The sequence below is a fragment of the Agelaius phoeniceus genome, chromosome 18 (genome assembly GCF_051311805.1).
Source record: "Agelaius phoeniceus isolate bAgePho1 chromosome 18, bAgePho1.hap1, whole genome shotgun sequence".
Classification (NCBI taxonomy): domain Eukaryota; kingdom Metazoa; phylum Chordata; class Aves; order Passeriformes; family Icteridae; genus Agelaius; species Agelaius phoeniceus.
Window position 1 is genome coordinate 10,305,031 of NC_135282.1, and position 18,489 is coordinate 10,323,519.

At 44.0% G+C, this 18,489-nt stretch overlaps 1 protein-coding gene across 10 annotated transcripts in view; it reads right to left on the reverse strand.

Annotated features, from left to right (window-relative positions):
- Positions 1-373: 373 nt before the first annotated feature.
- CIT (citron rho-interacting serine/threonine kinase) overlaps positions 374-18,489 on the reverse strand; it is a 53,813-nt gene continuing 35,697 nt past the window's right edge. For 6 of the 10 annotated variants that reach the window (XM_077187629.1, XM_077187626.1, XM_077187622.1 and 3 more), the window contains 23 exons: positions 18,033-18,226; positions 17,397-17,532; positions 16,892-16,996; positions 15,547-15,687; positions 15,257-15,364; positions 14,402-14,564; positions 13,993-14,157; positions 13,757-13,894; positions 12,715-12,895; positions 12,387-12,478; positions 11,991-12,095; positions 10,958-11,127; positions 9,913-9,993; positions 9,580-9,715; positions 8,253-8,392; positions 7,294-7,386; positions 5,935-6,043; positions 5,684-5,812; positions 4,943-5,023; positions 4,248-4,326; positions 3,938-4,132; positions 2,783-3,116; positions 374-2,329 (listed from right to left, as the gene is read on the reverse strand). In XM_077187629.1, the coding sequence (XP_077043744.1) occupies positions 2,306-2,329; positions 2,783-3,116; positions 3,938-4,132; positions 4,248-4,326; positions 4,943-5,023; positions 5,684-5,812; positions 5,935-6,043; positions 7,294-7,386; positions 8,253-8,392; positions 9,580-9,715; positions 9,913-9,993; positions 10,958-11,127; positions 11,991-12,095; positions 12,387-12,478; positions 12,715-12,895; positions 13,757-13,894; positions 13,993-14,157; positions 14,402-14,564; positions 15,257-15,364; positions 15,547-15,687; positions 16,892-16,996; positions 17,397-17,532; positions 18,033-18,226 (3,099 nt within the window). In that variant the 3' untranslated portion in view covers positions 374-2,305. Of the gene's footprint in view, positions 2,330-2,782; positions 3,117-3,937; positions 4,133-4,247; positions 4,327-4,942; positions 5,024-5,683; positions 5,813-5,934; positions 6,044-7,293; positions 7,387-8,252; positions 8,393-9,579; positions 9,716-9,912; positions 9,994-10,912; positions 11,128-11,990; positions 12,096-12,386; positions 12,479-12,714; positions 12,896-13,756; positions 13,895-13,992; positions 14,158-14,401; positions 14,565-15,256; positions 15,365-15,546; positions 15,688-16,891; positions 16,997-17,396; positions 17,533-18,032; positions 18,227-18,489 lie in introns of all 10 variants that reach the window. The other 4 variants (XM_077187630.1, XM_077187625.1, XM_077187624.1 and 1 more) reach the window with 4 other exon arrangements.

Here is an 18,489-nt window from a genome sequence, read left to right on the forward strand (position 1 = left end):
TGCCTTTTCTCCAGCTCAAGGTGTGTAGGGTCATTTACCAGGGCAAGACTGTTTTCCCAGACACTCACAGGTGCTTCACCTCTGCCCCTCTCACAGGTGAGGCAGGACTGAGCTGTGGGTGCTTGCAGTGACTGCTGCTCTAGTGAAGCACCTGGATAAATGCACCTGGGTTAGTGCACGTGAACATGCCTGGGGTTTGTGAAGCCACTTATGCTACTGTTCAGGGAATGAAAAGTATTAAATGCTGAATATTGCCAGGGTTTGCTCTGGGGTCAGCTGTGACACCAAGGATTCCCCAGCCCCAGAGCCAGGTAAGGGGCAGGAGGGGCAGGGGCACTCCAGAGAGAAGGAAGCCGTCATTTCACCATGCCAGTCAAGATAGTTATTTGTTTTATTTGGTTATTGTTCAACAACAAAGTTCAATACTTTCCCGGTGGAGCTTTGAACTGTCCCTCTGGTTCCCTCCCTTGTCAATAATAAAAAGGTAATGAAGAAAAATCCTGTACTTTTAGAGACCTAAAACCTCATTTATGCTAACAAGCTTCAATTGCAATTTAATGTTACAATATTTCTTCATGGGAGCGAGGAGGACTGAGGCGAGGCCCCTCCAGTGTCTGAGGATGGCTGTCCACAACCACCAGTAAAACAAAAAGCCAGTGTTGAAAAACGCACAGTTTACAATAAAAAAGTAGAAACCAATTCAATTCCCTTTTGTTACGAATATAAAGTTTCTTGTAAATATGTACAGTCCTTTGAGCTATTTCTATAGCAGGAAGCATTTCACGAACAAGACACAAGATATACACTTTCAGGACTCAACAAGCCCATTTCTGAGGTCTTGAAGATCTTCCATGAGATGCAAAGATTTAAAGACTGATCTCAGTGACCTTTCAAAATATTCAGACCAGGAGACAAAAACTTTCAGCAAATTTCCTGCCAAATCATCTGACTGAAAATAACCCAACAGACAAGAGAACAGAATACAATATTCATGAAACTCGCCAAAGGACACTGACAAGGCATTGGAATTTTGATGGGTTTCTAGAACAGGTTAGCACAGGCTTGCAAGGGACTAGCAGAAGTTTAAGTGTGGCGCCAAGGGAAGAAGATTGGATGCAGTTTTGCTCTTTCCAGTTGTAAAGAACATGGTTGTTCACTTAGAATGTTGCTATTGCAGAGTGAATGGTCAAAACCTGCTTTGAAAATCATTTGCTCTCTGCTTCATGTTCACAGCAAAAGAGAATAGGAAGCAATAAAAGGCTCGAGGTCAGACACGGGGAAGCGAAGGTGTGTCAGCAACTGCCAAAGCTGCTCCCTGGGGGTGTCCTGTGCCAAGACACCGGATCTGATTGCACCACGAGCTACAGCTCACGGGAGGAGCCAGCCCGGGCTGCTCCCCCTGGGGAGCTGAGGCTGGCAGGACTCATTGCTGAAGAGACCACGTCCAGTGCTGAGAGGAGAACACAAGTGTGACTGTGATTCTTGTCATAGAATAAGGCTTGGTAACGCTTCGGTGCCAAATTTCCAGAGTAATTAACGGCTATTTTGCAGCGTAATCTAAAGGTTTCAGTTAATTTACAAGTGAGGTACAATACACTACTCAGCAAAGCAACCTAAAAGGAGAGAGCCAGTGATGGTGCAGCAGCATGCAGTGAACTGTCATGCAGAAGACCTGGATAAAGTCTTACAACCCAGTAGCTTATAGGTAATGCACTTTGTCTCAGGGCCGGGCAGGGGGCTTGGTTAAAGCAGGGTTCTTCCCTCCCCATCAGAGCTGCTCTAAAGCGATTTTAGTGAGAACAAAATAACTTTCAGAAGTGGCAGGTGAACAGGCTAATCAGAAGAAATTTTTCATGTGTTCTGTGGAGAACATCCAACCACAGCTCCTATTGAAAGACTCACTCACCTTGGCCCTTCTGTTTCCAGGCCATCAGGGGCTCCCAGCACATCTCAGAACTTTGACCAACTCTCTGTTAAGGGGTGCTAACCACAGTGATGACCTGGGGTAGGACACGAGTCCCATTTCCTGGATGAACTACTAGGGACTAAAGTGGATACAAAAAGTTCATGAACTGCTTGAAAGAGTAACAGTAGTACAAAGTGCAAAAACAGGAGTGCAGGAAAGTGCAGAGAAATTAACTGAGCTGCGAACGGTCTTGGAAAGCGTCACGGCTCCCGCTGCGGAGCGAGCTTTGGCCCAGGAATGCTGTTTGGGAACTGGGCTGCAGACAGATGGAGTGCATATACTCAGTAGATTTCCTTTTTTTCCTGCAGGTCAAGACGAGTAACTTTGTCTAGCTGAGACTTACACTGAAGACTGGTCCCAGACCTGGCAGGGAAATAAAAGGACAAGTTAGAAGTCACAGGTGCTTCTCTTCCAGGCACGAGGTGGTGGGAGCAGTACATCCATCACCTGCTGCTGCCACAAAGCCAGGGCTCCTGTCATCCACAAACACTGACAAGGGCAGGCACTGCCAGCACCACTCTGAGCACAGCAGGCTCCCACGCTCCCTGCTCCAGACATTATTCCCCTTCAAGTCCTCCATCGCTTGCTACTAAATGCACCTTTGCTTTCAGCCCATTCTAGTGTCAAGCAGCTTCTATAGTGCCACAACCAGCCCAGGGCCAGTGCATGACACCACGTGGACTCTGCCCCAACAGACTTTGCGGAGCAGGGGGCTGAGCTTTGATCTGCTCTTGTGCTTTCCAGTGCCCCCAGCCCTTCTGCAGTACCTACAAGCCTTTCCCTGAGGACAGACATTCCTGCAGGCCCCTGCCTTACCTTATTGACTTGGGCAAGAGGAGTTCTGGCCCCGCTCACAGGCACCCTGCCTCGGCCGCTGTCCTCGAAGAGCCGTCCCGGGGAGCGCTCCCTGCGGGTGCTCAGCAGCCGCCCCGGGGACTTCTCCCTCTCCAGGGGCCTCCCTGGGGACTTGTCCCTGCGCAGCTCCGTGCGGCCCTCGCGGTACCGGTGCGGGGTGCTGGGCTCCCGGGGGTGGCTGGGCCCTTCGGGGGGCCCTGGGCTGGAGGCCACCCTCTTGGTGATGTGCTCGTTGTACGTGGGAGGGCCTCTCTTGTTGGGGCTGCTGTCATTCAAAAATAATTGATGCGAACCGCTGAGTGACAAAAACCTCCCGTTACATTTTCTTTTAGCAAAAATGTAACTTTTCCCCCAGCACCCTTCGGGTGAGGAGCATCAGCCCCTCCCTGAGGCAAGATGGAAAATGCAGAGGTATTTTGGCAGCTGGAGTATCCATCACGTGAGCCACACTGGCAAAGTGCCTTAATGAATTGCCAGTGTAAGTCATGTTCTCTGGCCTGTTCTGTACACAACACCTTCTCATACACTCCAGCCATATGCTTTTCCACATAAAAATACACTAAAATTTGATATATGTGTTTTCACACAATTTTCTGTAGCTCAGGGATGTTCAGGCCAGGCTGGGATGAACTACAAGCCTCAATTTCTGTTTCCTGTGCACACAGTGGCACCATCAGCCCGAGTATTTAATTACCTGTATATCACATCACAACTTCCCAGCACTAATCTCCCTTAGGCAGACCCATTATTTGATAGAAAGGGGCTCTTGCTTTACATCTTGTTACAGCCAAGCTGTGTTTAGTGTCATATCAACAGTATCTGAGCTCAAAAAGCTTTGAAGCCAGAGCTCTATCACAACATCAAAGCAAACCAGCACAAGGTCACAAAGCATTTGTGGAGATTATCCCCATCTAGAGCTGATGTTTGTTTCCTTGTGGATGTTAAGCCATTAGCAACTCTATGCCAGTATTACAGTAACTGTCACCAGGCTCTAAGAACAGAACAAGGGCACCCCACCACACCAGAGGGAAAGCATCAGGAGGGAAGTTTGCTCCTGAGGCACGCAGGGACTGTAACACCCCGACACCGTCACCGTGACACACGATGTCCCCGCACCTGCGCGTGGCAGAGGAGCCTCTGTGGTGCTGCGGCTGCTGCTGCTCATTGTTGGTCTCCTTCACCAGGTTGCCCTTACAGCAGATCACCCTTAGCTTGTCCTGGTAGGAGGAGGCCAAGTAGATCGCCCCCGAGGAGATGGCAGGCCCCAGGTACCGCGGGTTCGGGATCTCCAAGTGGGCTCGTGCCGGAGTTCTGGGGAAAATTGCAGGAAAAAGTTTTTACAGAGGCAGCACAGTACCTTTTCCTGGCAAGTCCATATATTCCTGCAAAACAGGCTGTTCAAAGAGATTAAAAGAGAGCCACTTACCCTATAGAAGCTCGTGCCTGAATCTCGATCACTTCAAGGGAATTGAAGTGGGTCACGAACAGATAGGGCTCCCTGTAGGCTGGAGGAGCAATGCAAAGGCAGGAAAAAACACAAAATACATTCTCTATTAAAAACTTCTAAAACACAACAGCAAGCACAAGAGAGGCTGACAGCCCTGTGGGAAAACTAAGGAATACATTTTATGTAATGACACAGACACCATCAGTATAGGGGGAGATGCAAGTTTAAAGAATTGTTGCTTTGAAACTGTATCTCAAGGACTTTACTAACCAAAGTATCATGAAAAAGGCATTAAAGTCAGGCTATTAACTGAACAAAATCCCATTAAGCAGTGCAAAAGGCCTGAGGGAGCCATGCTGCCCTCATATATTCTTCACTATTTCAGAAACTTAGAGCATTGTTAAAAATTCCACTAGCCAGTTCAACCAGTGTCAGACCAGGAACAAAAAGGAAATGGAACTTCGGTTTAGTTTTCCTTAAATTGCTTATATTTCAGAGGGTTTGCCATCTGGATTTAGAATAAGCTTAAATCGTAGGAAAAAGCTCCATAGTTTCTGGAAGAATTGGGAAGGGAAAAGGAGACAGAAGGGCTGAGTGCAGAGCAGCCATTCCACAGGGATGTTTCCTGGTTTCAGTAATCTCCACAATGCAAGGGGTTGTCTCTCAACACCTACCAAAAGCTAAGGGCAAGCGGTTCCATTTCAGGTCGTCTGTCCTACTGCGTCTTCCATAGGAATCCACAAAGACACCAAACTCTGCCAAGAGAAGCCACATCAGGTCATGAGCATCTGCCTGAGTTTTATTCATTTATTTCTGAAGGGACAAAGGCAGTTGTTCCCATGCTTTTTATCAGAGACATCTTACAAATCCCAGATTGCCATGAGTTACTCTAAATGCCATGGAACTGGTTGGATGTAGGAATACTGCCAGGCCAAAAGGTGCTGTGATTCCATGTCTCTTTGTTCCAGCTAAACTAAGGTCATTATTTAATCTACAGTTGGGCAGGTGATGACCATTACTCACCCAAAATTACTGCTAGAGGGCTTCAGAAGGTTTGTGCATTCCCATGACAGTATACAAGAGGGCAACAGAAACAGCTGTACAAAAAAATAACACCCTCTCTTATTTAATCACCAGAAGGTTAAAAAGTCTTATCTGTCAGCACAGAAACCAGACAAAACCCAAGTCTGAGAGCCCCTGAACATCTTATCAGGGTAATCAAGAACCTGTTTGCACTTAGCACACTGCCTGCAGTCCTTCCCTCAGGCACAGAAATCTTGTGCAAAAACTGATCCTCCAGGCATGGAGAATTTTACAGCCAAAGCAGGTTGTCCAAAATTCAACAGCATTTGGGTACCTACTGCAGCTCAGAGAACAGAATAAGTGCAACACCTGCACAAGCATCCACCACTTACCATGGAAACAGAGCAGATACTCCTCCCTCTGCCCTGCTGGGTTCACTTGGATGATACTGACTGGGAAACTGTTGGTGGAAGCAGCAAACACAGCAGAGGCCAAAGTGTGGTCATTTTTATCCAAAAACTCTGCAAAGGGAATGGAGAAAGACACTTTGATTTGCACCAACCTTTTTCAAAACTGCTTTTGAAAAGCCCTACAAAAGAACCTGTGGAGCCACTTGGAGCATTTCTCAGGAATTATCTCCTACCCTCCAGTGTGTACTGCTTCATCTCAATTTCATAGAACTTGTTGGTTCCAATGATGATGCTGTAAGTGGTCAAATGGATGCAGCTGCAAGGCTCAGAGGTTTCAATCTCCTGGAAAAAAGGAGAGCACGGACAGATATTAGTCCCCTGTACCAGCTTACAGATAACACTGAGTCTGGAAAGTTGGATATTGCTACATTTATCTTTACAAAGGGAGAGGTGGCAACCTCAAAGACCCTAGCAGTCTCTCAAAAGCATGTGAACAAAAACTCTTGCTAGAAGAAAGTTTTGTTTTGTTGGAAGTGATGCTTGAATGTAGACTCACATACCAAATCTCCTCTGGAGAGATTCTCTTCCTTTTGGAAGAATACACTGTTCTGGAAGGTATTCTTCTGCTCTGCAGCTCAGATTTCTGGAGCAGCAATGAGCAGCTGCCTTGTAGGTTCACAGCCAATTTTCCTTCCTTCCTTCTTTTTACATGACAGAGAAATGTTGTCCACCAGGACCTGCCTTGTGGCTGAAGAGCTGGGATACTCTGCAGGTTAGCCTGACACAATGCTCAGATTCCCAGATCTTCTGAGGACAAGATTCCTTACATAAATCCTACTTTATCTGGAAATTTTGTTGGCAGAAAAGAAAAGCATATTCTGGGCTTGCTGCCATCTTGTTAGGATCTAAATTCAGTTGTCTGGATTAGTGGAGATAAGGAAAACCTGCCCTCTAAAATATGCCTTTGCATGTTGTGCATGTAAGCCCTTGTCAGAGGAAGGGCTGCAGACCCTCAGTGTTCCCTGCTGTGAGCAGAGTTGGTATCAGCTGCAGGGCTGTAGACATTCAGGTGTGCCCAGATCTCTGTCAGTCATGCCCTTCCTCCTGAGGAGGCCAGATCTGCTTGGCTGTGCCCACTGCTTCCTCCAGCAGCCTCAGTCACACTGGAAAATGATCTGGTGCCTGCAAAGTCACCTGCAGGGACTTTCACCCAGGGAGGTGTAGTTTGGCTGAACATCCTTTAATTTGTGCATAGGAGAGAACATGAGTTTCTGGGTGCCAGATGTTTTAAGGCAGCTGGTGTTTAAACTCTTTGTCCTGAGGAGAGATCTCTGAGGGTATGATTACAGCTCAGCCCAATATCTCAAAAAATCACAGTTCTGTTCTGCATCTCTCCAAAAATGCCAACTCTTATTAAAGGAAATTGCTGCCTACTCCACTTTGAGTCAGTGCACAGTGCAATTTGTTATCATTTTAGCTGGAAAACAAAATTTCTCATGCTAACAGAAAGGTTTTAGATGTTTGCTCCAAAGCAAAGGCTTAGAGCACTATGTGAATTAACCTCAAGTACAGCAGGGAGTTACTAAACTCACCTTTCTGATACAGAACTTGCTCAAGCTCTCGTTGTATCGCAGAACCACCACTTTATTGGGCATGGCTGCACAGATACAAAGACTGTTCTCAACCTGTAAGGAAGATAAAAAGCATAGTTCAGGACAGCAATAAAATAAATTCTATTGCTGAGCGTGTGAAACGGATCTGAGAACCTCTTGCCACAAAAAGAACTTTGCAGAGATAAGCAAGTACATTTTATTAATAGGGTAATTATTGTGAATTCATGAAATAATGAAAAGCCTCTTCACATTCTCAAAAAAGAACGTGAATTTAAATGGCTTCTATAATTTCTTTTATGCTTGAAAGACGTTAATAAAATATGAGAAGGTTTTGCACAGAAAAGGGATTGACAAATTGAAATAGGTTAGGTCTACATTTTAACCCCTGAAACTTATCTTAAGCATCACTTTGAAATGAGTGGTGCTCAGTTTGTTACCAATGTAGTCCACAGAAGTTATTGTTAATGAGAATTTTTGCTGTGGTTAAATGCTCCATACTAAAACCAGTAGTCTGTGTAAATATTTAAAATTAAAGTGACACAAACACCTAAGGAAATTTTCTAGCCTGGAAGCATGACATTCAAGAACAAAGACTGGACAGAATTTACTAATTAAAAACCTCAAAAGTTCTCAAAACTGTAGTCAATAGTGAAGAGGCAGTAGTACCATGCTGTGCTGGATTTCTTACTGTCTAGCAGTTTAAGCTATAGCACCATGGCATCCTGACTGAATTGATCCACATTAGCAGCAAATCCCCCATTCTGTCTCCAGCTCAGCCTCTCTTCAGCCCATAAATTCCTCTTATTTGAAGAAAAATATTCAGAGCAAGAATACAGACCTTGGATGTGTTGCCAGTGGAGTAAAGATGCTGATTTGCTAATATTAAACTCAGAGCAGTCTCAGGGGTGGTCTGGGGGCACGAGGGAGCTGTGACTTACTTTGCCAGCAGCAAAAAGGTGACATCCTTTGACAGCCTCAAAGACATTTGGTGAGACATCAGGCTGGGCTGGGAGGTGAGACTGGGCTAGGGACTGCTTCACTTTCTTTACATCAACAAGACACAGAGCCCTTTCTTCTCCTGGAAACAAAAAAAGGGTGCATGTCATCAAGGGAGAACTCCCTATTCACTACAAAAGTCTTACCTAAGCAGCAGCTCATTGTTACAGGCTGTTACTGTGGAAACAGTCACAAGGTACAGGCAGAATTCATTCCATATTATTCCTATTCAAACTGAAACAGAAAACTTCTAAAATCCCAACCCTACAACAGGCAGTAAATCCACCAGGAGAACAACCATTCCCTGTGTGGATTATTAGTGTTGCTGAAGTCTAGCAGAACACAGTAATTGTGGCCTCATTAAGACATTATTCAAAATTAGCCAGGAAGTTTTATTTTGCCCTTCAGAACTTCTTCAAGTACAAGATGTTTTAATCACTCTGTGCCAACAGAACTGGCAAGGGATTTCTAAGAACTGCCCTAATGAATTGCATTACAGCCCAAGGCCAGTTCCTCTCAGAAGCCCAGTGACAGACTAACACAGCTTTCTCATTATGTGTGAGATTTGCTTTGGTCTCTACTACCCTGGCACAAACAAACCATGGACATCTTAAACCCTTACCAGGAAAAAAACACAAAACTAGCAGAACAGGAAAGAATTTGTTTTTCGTTCCCTGCAAATGTCATATAGACACTTGATAATTTGGGCTTTCAGATGAAGATACAGCCTAATGTTCAGCATGCCTACATCCGTGTGGGAAGGATTATCTCTGGAAAACCACAGATGGAGAGATTAAAGCTGGTGTTCCTTTCATAAAGAAATCTTAAATCATGACAGGAGTCCCAGCTTTGTTACAGGGCAAGAGAGGGTAAGAGTTGGCCCTATGCCCCAGTGATCCCATAGTGGTCCTCAAATGGTTAATTACATTAAAAAGGTTATGCAATAATTAGGAAGAGATGTTCACTGATTAGCTCAACACTTTTTAAACTGAACTTAAAATGACAACTGACCTCTAACCTGGAAATGTTTTGTCTCTGGTTGTTCCCTCCCCCAGCTCTGAAATCAGTTTCTTGTGAAGGTTTAACTGAGTGCTCATTCACATCATCCCTTACCAGCCAGCCTCAGGCAGGACTGTGTTAACCACAGCAAGGCATTCCTGCCAATTTGCTGATAAAAAACCAGACCAAAGCCTGGAACAAACCCAAAGGCAAGCAGGACCTGGCAGCACAGAACCACTGCAGGGCCAGTGGGGACGCACAGCCCTGTACCTGCTATCATGAGTAGCTTCTCCAGGTCCTTGATGAGGTGAATTTGGAAGACAGCTCCCATTCCTGGGATGTGCGTTAAGGAATTCTTCAGTACATTCAGGGCATAGAGACCTTCTTCTGCACCCACCAGCACTACCTACAATAGGGGAAAAATAGCTCTACATGAGGAGAACAAGGAATGCTCCAACAGCAGCTTGGGTGATACTCTTCAGCAATGAAGAGAAAAAATCAAACCCACAAACAAGTGCATAATTATACATATTGCAATCAAGATACCATTTCCCTGAATCAATTATCCACTTCTGAGAAAAACCAAGTGCACAGGACCATTACCTGGTCACTGAAGGGCATTGTGCAATTGATATCCAAACGGTCTTCACCCTCCAGCTTCAGCAGGGAGTTCCCCAGCAGTTTCTGTAAATGACAAAAATAATTTTTTTCTTGTTGAGTTAATCTTCATCTCTTTATCTGTGAGTATTTTAACAATGTAAGGTCATCATTCAGACAGGCAAAGAGATTGGCATAGATTTCTTTTTCTCAGAAAGCTAAAAGTTGCAGGGATGCCTCCTACAAAAGAATTAGTAAACTTTCATCTACCTTAGACACAGTAAGGCAAACTGATCAGAATTATCCTAACTTCAGGCAGAACCTATTGTTGTCTCTATCCTTTCCATTTTCCCCAACCTCCTACAACAGAGCAGCGGAATTTTCCAAGGGGAAGGATTAAAGAAAAGTATAAATGTTGGTGGGAGCATGTTTTTTTCTCAGATACAAAAGAAATGTGAGCCTGAGGAAAAAAGAGTATTTCCTGCAGTCAGATATTCCCTACCTCCAGAGCTAATTCTCTTATGCAATGCCACAGAATCCAACCTCCCTTTGCCAGAAAATAGAATTATCAGGGTAACAGTGTGAGAAAGGCTATCCAAAACCTAAACAAATCTGTATAACCTCTTATTAGGGATAAAACTTAAACTAAAAAGTACACACCCACACACACCTCCCCCCAGCAAGAAACATAAAACCTCTGGCTCTCTAAGAATGGGAGGGGAGGGAGCTTTTGCTTCTTTTAAGGTTTGCTTGTTCTATGTGGTACCTTATGAGACTGGATTTAAACAATGTCCTAACTGCTCTTCCTTCCTCTGCTGGAATTACAGAGATATTTTGGGATTCTCTTACTACACTCCCCAAGTCTAAAGAAGAGTATTTTAATACACAGCAGCATTCTCACAGTGAACTGGCTCCTGGTGCTCAAATCATAAGGCAGAAGCAATAACTTACCTTCAGTTAAACCTCAGTATGTCAAATACCGAAAAAATATTTTTCAAAACTCTGCTCCCTCCCAGAATATTTTATTATTAAATGAAACTTTTATACTCACAGCATCAGCCTCAGCTTTTTCTCTGGAAACTCTCCCACCTGCCACTATTGATTCCAGTGCTGTGACCCAGCGCTGTTTGTCAGGGAAGCTGGGTGCTAACAGGTAGAGTGTTCTACCAGGCCAGCAAGTGGTGTGTGGATGAGACTCCAATTTTAGGATATATGGCACATCTGAGATGTTATATAGATAGAATAAGACTTAGATTAGTTTTTGGAATATTGTCAGTGGACTTAAAATCAACACCTTTCAGCCTCATTGGAGAGAAGTTGTATTTATCATGACGTACCATGGCAATTTACACATTGGTTTCTCCTTTACAGGTTCTGCACAGGCTAGCTACTTACACCTAAATATTAGCTGGATGTATGCAATCCATACATACAAGGCTGTCTTTAACTCAACAAAAATAATTTCTTGCCTTTTATTCAAAAGAGAAAGAAATTCCATTGTGGGGAAAAAAAAAAACCAAAACCAAACCAAAACCAGCCACTTGACTAAAGTTTTCCCTGTACTGATTAAGAAAAATCTGTAAAAACTGGTTATGGAAACCTTTGTTTTTAACAGTCTGTATCCTTTAATGTAACAGTCAAGACATACAGAATCTTATCCATCAGTTCTCTTCAGTACATACAAATCAACACATCAACATTTTTCCATAATAAGAGACTGTATACACCCCACAGCATTTCTAAGTTAATGGCTTTGTGGTCAGAGCACAATGGTGGCAGAAGTTATGATACATCACAGTTAATAGAGAAGAAATTTAAATAAAGCGAGTGTTTATGCTACAAATCTCTTAAGATTTACTTCCATTTGGCTTGATGACTATATTAACCACAGTTCTACCACAACAGAAGCAACAGCCTGGGTGTAACTAGGTCTGGAGTGCTGAGCTACTCCCCTAATTCAGATGGAGGTAAATTACAGCATTACACAATGAAAGCTCGAGGGAGAAAATTCTGTTCAGCCAAACAAGGCTAACTGATGCAAGCCAGATGAAATCCATTTGACCTCATCTATGTAAGATTCTCACCTGTCTTTGCTGTATTGGTAAGCTCAGTAGCTCCTACAGCTCCATGAACAGTTACATCACCATCAGGAAGGCAGAGCTCAAATTCCTCCAGAGGCCTCTGTCCAGCTGCAGGAGAATGGGGAGACAGATTAGGAACAGACAAACAGGTAGCAAGAAAATAACTGTGACAGCAAAAGGAAGTGGATGCACACAGGATGTTTTCACAGTTCGATTATTATGACATGCCGGCCAATAAAATGGCTAAGAGTCTAGAAAAAAAATAATGTTGCCTTATCACTGAAGATTTAGTTAAATTTGGTACAGCTATAGGAAACAATAATAATCTTTAAGCCTCTCAACACACCAAACAATAGCTGAAGATTAAAATATATGTTCTTGCTAGAAATTCTAAGTTACCTTCTCTTGCTTCTGCATCATAAATGAGCACTTTGGTTCCTTCCAGGACAATATACTTCCTGTCCCAGCCCTGTTGCCCACGTTTATTATTCCTGAAGAAAATAAGCACAAAGCCATGTTGGACTTTCTGCTTGGATTCTATATAAAGCAAGCATGCAACTCCTATAAAAGAGACATTTCAGCAGTAGCAATTGTAATTATAGTGGTGTAATTGCAATACCCCAGTAACAGGCCTTTACCAATTATCTCATTGTAAGAGCCAGGGTAATAGGTAATATCAGGCCAAATATTTCAGCAGCTGACATGGCACCAAGAGTCCAGTTTATACCTTGGCACTTTCATCCACCCTTCCAGACGCAGACTGGTGCTTGGCTCCTTCAGCTGCAGGCCAGGGGAATTCATCTTATCCCGGCAGAACGCTTCCGAGAAGTGTGTGGCATATTCTGCTGGCAGCCCACAAGTAGCTGGCAAGCAAGTTGAGCATTTTGGGTGACACATCACCTGGCATTCTGACAAGAGGACAGGGAAAAACTTCTGTTAAATGACAAAAAAAAAAAAACAATCATGACACAGCTGCCTCAACTTCTAACACACAAATCCCAGCTTCTCCAAGGTTCCCCTTCCACTCCAAACCATGATGTTTTCTCAATGTTTGCACCAAGTAGTTTCAGAGTCTTCACGCTGTCATTTCTTTCCCTGCTCTAGATAGGTGAGTGTCAGAACTCAGGACATCCCTCTGGGAGTACAGAGTTGCTGGGACCCCTGCCAGGGGGCTCAGAGACCCTGGCACACAGCCCAGAACACCTGTGGGTTTGATTATGACCCGTGGAGCAAATTACCAGCTTTGTATGAAGACCTGAAAGCCACAGAAGTTAAAGTAGTGTAATAGTAAAATTATCACTAGGTGAAAAAGTAGATTTTGGGGTTTTTAGAATAGAGGATTTGGGGACAAAATGGAGGAACTTGGGCATGTCCAGCCTTTCTTCTTCTCTACCTCCATCTTCTGCTTTGATGTTGGCACTTTTGGATTGGTTTAGAGTAGAAGCTCACTGTCTAACACAGGTGATAGGTATTGGAAAGGAATTGTAAACATTGTATAGGTAGTTTTTAGTATAAAGACATAACACCACCCTGGGGGCAGGCAGCGTGCCTGGAACTGTCCTGATGGACGGACCTCGGCTGGGCAGGAGAAAATTTTTTATAGATAAGATACAATAAACAACCTTGAGACCAAGAAATGAAGAGCCCTGACTCATTCTTCGAACGTGCGGGCCGAAACAGAGACTTTTCACGTGAATAGGGGCTGCAATAAACCGCAACCTTCCGAGATGATGCCTTCCCCCCCGAGCTGTGCTGAGCTTTGTCCTTACCCAGACACTTGGAGGCCTGCCTGCCGAAGTGCACGGTGTCCAGGCACACGGCGCACTTGGTGGCCCTCATGTTGAGCCCCACGTTGAAGCGATGGGGGATGTTGTGGTGCATCCGCTCCTTCAGGCGCCGGCTGTACTCTGCAAGGGACAGAGAGCATCAGCAGGGTGAAAACAAAATCAATATAAAGAGATGGCACTGGCAGAGGGAGAAGAAGAGGAGCTGAGCAGGAGCCTACCCTCAGGTGTGGAGGATTCCTTCCGGCGGCTGGAGGGTGGGGCCAGCAGGCTGATGGGCGTGGGCTGGTGCTCTGGGGAGCGCACTATGGCAGACATGATGATCTGCTGCCTGGCCGTGGCCGGCGTGGAGGGGTGAGGGTGGTCGGATATTTTCCGATGAGCAGCTACAGACAAGACAAATGTCCCTGGTTAATGTGACCAACGTGGCACTCTGGTTCCTAGCAGGGCTCTGTGTGACCAGTCTGCAGTTACAGCCCACAGAATCAAGTGTACCTTTATTGTAACATCACAGCAGTGGTAATAACATTTGTTGTTTAATTATTGCTAGAGTGGCACACAATTAAAGGCACATTTTCAGACCAAGAATGTGTGCCTCCTTCCAGATTCACCTTTTCTGTTAACCCCTACCTTCTTCACGAGCAGATCTGAGTTCAATGCGTGTTTTCTGTAGAGCCTCCTCCAGCTCAGCAGAACGAGCCTTCTCCTTCTCCAGTGCCACTTTCAGCTCATTGTATTGCAGGGGAACCTGTGTGGGTAAAGAAGGGTCCTCTTTCCGCCGACTAAACAGGCCCTAGCAACAGAAACACACAGACAACTCCTAACTCCTAGCAAGAGATGGCTTAACCTAGGCAAAGTGACACTAGCTAGTGGCAGTCCGGCCAGAGGGCCTAATGGCAACTCTGTTATGTGTAAGGATGGATTTTTAGTTCATATTGGCACTGGAGAGAAAAATGTCAAGATATGGATTAATTTAAAGAGGGACATACGTTACCTGTTAGTACTCACACCTGGAGTCTCTGAAAGCATCTAAACAGAGGATCTCAAAATATGTGGTTAAAAATTAAATTACTTCATTCAAAATGACAGAGCAGCTTATGACAAAGATGTGACACGAGTCACATTGCCTGACTCCTCTGTCCTATGCTGTGACTAAAGGACAACCACTCTTGATACACAATAAATTTGTACACATATACATACTTAGCATTAAAAAAACATGCTTAAAATTCTGTATTCCTACAACTTCACTGAGGTGTAGCTACTGGGTTGTAACCTAAGTGTTGTAGGAATAACAAAATACCAGAAAAACCACAAAGAACACATTCTACCTAGTAAAGTTTGTGTTCACCAACTCAGAATGGTTTTAAATGAGGACAACATTTTGTTACACAAAGAAAGATAAAACAGAATATTAAGAATACACAGCACATAACTAACTACAAAACCATTTAATTCCATGCCTCTCAAACCTTCTTCACCCACCTTTTTCTTTTTTGCTGGTTGGTCCATCTTTGCCTGCAGGAAATCAATGAGTTTAGTTTGCTGAGAAATAGTGCCCTCCATTTTCACTTTTTCATGGGAATAGAGAACCTGTGAATCACACACAGATGCAAGAAATTTCATCTTAACAGAACAAACAAACAAACAAACAACTCGATAGCAAAACAGAGCTAAAAAATACCCTAAAGAAAGTGTCACAGACAAACTGTAAATCACATCCCAAAGGCTCACAGGGAATGAGGCAGAGCACTGCCCTGCTTCCTCACCCTCACCTGAATGTTTTCCAGCTGATATTCCAGGTCACTTCTCTCAGTCTTCAGAAGATCTGCTCGGTCCAGAGCCTCTTGCAGACCTTGAGTCAGGCGGAAGATGTGGTTCTTCTGCAGATCCATTTGTTGCTGCAGCTTTGCCTGCTGTTGAAAGGAAAACAAAGACCAGGGTTTTGGGCTTGTTGTCTTCTTGTTTGTAAGTAAAAGCTATTAAATGTTGTCACTCTTGTAAAATAATCATCACTGCAGAACTCATTTATAAACACACAATTCTTCAAAAGCTGGAAAATTACAATACTCTAGAAGATTCCTTTTCTTTCAGAATGCATGGTGACTAAACAAGCATTTCTGTGTATTTATATTAATCTGTAGCAAGCTTATTTTCTCAAGATCTCTGTACAACCACCAGAAGCTACCCAGGACTTTGTAAAAATAAATTAAAACTATAATCTTTACTATAAACCAGGACAGTCATAGTCACATGAGATACAAAATAATGGCCAGCTGTTTGCATCTTTGTCTCCAATTAACACCAAAAGAGGACACATGATAAAATACTCCTACTTCCTTTAGCATTTACACTTTCTTGACAAGAAGGTCCCTGACTAGGAAAACCATGAAGGTAACCTATGTTACAAAGTAAGAGTCAGAAATCTTTCCTGGTGGTGCACAAAGGAGTGGGCAACCTGTCAGTACCCCAAGAATACCAGAAGGCTCTAATTGTCCATAACCACCCCTGAAATCCTCCTCTGGAGCTTCTTCCCCCACCACCACCAACTGGTTGCCTGCATTCAATTACTCTCTGATGTGGTGCAGGTGTGTGACCCTGGATTAAAATCCTGTGACCCAAATCAATGATGACAAGAGCTGGGAGAGAAGCCTCACCTGTGGCCTCCAGGTGTGCACCCTCAGCATGTTGGCTCCAGAGCTGGTTTTAAGCTATGGCCCTTGGCCTGGTCAGAGCTGTGCCTGGGCACAGACCTGGCCTTGCAGGTCAGACCTAGGACATGCCTTGTGACCAGAGCCTTCTATAATGATGACTGGTACCTTCACTGCTCCTCTTGTTCAGGTGCTGTGGGTGTGAGCCTGCAGGCTGCAAGGTCCTGTCCTTACCTGGCACACTGTTCCCCTTGGCTGCCAGCTCCCTGCCCCTGAGGAGCAGCTCACTTTTACTGCTCCCTGACATGGCCACACACTCTGCAAACTTGTAAGTGAAAACAACTCCCCCAACTTGATTAATCTCCCTAGTTATAGAGAAGAAGGATGGATGTGTAACTCTTATTCACACAACCTCCCCATCTCAAGATGTGGAACCTTCTGAAGTTCTAACATGAATCTCCAAGGTTACCTCCTCCAGAAGCCTCTGCTTCAGCTCCCTTTCTGTCTCAAGCTTCTGCTGTAAACTGCGGGCGTTCATCTCCAGCATGGCGTGCTTCTTCTCCAGGTCATTGAGCTGGGAAAGAGGGTCAGAATAACATTGAACACTAATAAATATAGTTCCACAGTCTTAAATCCAACTTCACCAAGCACATGCTCAAGAAAAATGATACAATTAGCCTTTGGTTGCTGGGGAAAAACCAGGCAAAAGACATTTTGGCTTGTTCAAATGCAGATACCAAGTCATTGAAGGACTTCATTCCTGGCATCATAGGCTGCTGTCTGCGTTAGTCTTTTTCAAAGAAAATTTGAGGTCTTTGGTTTGAAGACAGAATTCTATTCTATGCCCTCCAGTCTTTTTAATTTGTCTCTATAACATCTTGAAAAAAAGCTGCTCAAGGCCACGTTTCTAAAAGTAATATCAGTGGAAAAGTATTTCATCTAATTATGAAAGTCTAGGATTGAAAGTTACTTACCTTATCAGAAAGGCTCTCTGCTTTGAGTTTTTGTTCCTTGAGTGCTTGCTGCAGGGCCAGAATCTCTGCCTTGTGTTCCTTGACAGCAAGTTCTACCACCTGGCGAGACTCAGTAATACGTTGATCTGCTCTCACTCTGCATTAAAATGGAAAATAATGTTACCTAACTCCTTGACCTCTCCCTAGCAGGCAGTGGCATCAATAACTCTTTCAGAGGTTGCCTCAAATTCAAGATGTTACATTAGAAAGCCAGACTGTTTGCTGCAACACTTTTCTATTATATAATCCTGTTCCTGCCCCTGCTAGGACTACAGCCTTAAAAATTTCAAGACCCCATAGGAACAGTCAGGAGCAAAGACTATTTTTTCCATAAAATAAAATAGAAGATAATAAATCAAGACATTTTATAAATTACAATGATAAATACCACTCCCCTTGAATCTTTCACTTGCAAAGAAACAAAAGGAACAATATCAGTGATGACTATTAACTAATAAACCATTTTTAGAACTACCTCACAAGATTTTATATTTAGCTCCAACTCCCATATCCTATGCTAAATATAATTTTTGTACTAGCTTCTATAGAGAATTTTCATAAAAGTTCATAAAAGGGAAGGAAGAGAGAGAGAGAGACCTGCTCTGTTTCTCAGTATCCAGCATCCTCTGCAGCTCTCTAACTCGACATTCAAACTGGGACTTCTCATCCCCTAGAACATTTCTCCACGCTTCCCACTGGCGCTCTTTCTCCAGGAGTTCATCATTCAGGGCCTCCAAGTCCATTACTTGCTCTTCCAGCATCGTACATGTTGTCTTCAAGGCCTCCATAGTCTAAAAATAAATCCTCCTATCAATTCTCACATCCCACATCAAGCGTGCACTCTCAGCTTCAGCCGTAGCATTTCGATTACAGTACATGCAAATCAGCAGCCAGCAGGAGCTGGGAAATCACAGCCCATTTATTTCAAGGCTCCTGTACATTCACTTGTGATCCCTGATAATGTCAGGTCGAGCTCATTATGAACATTTTGAGATTTCCAGAGCCACAAAATTAAAATGAGTAATTCTAAATGACAATGCCTTCAGATTGCAGG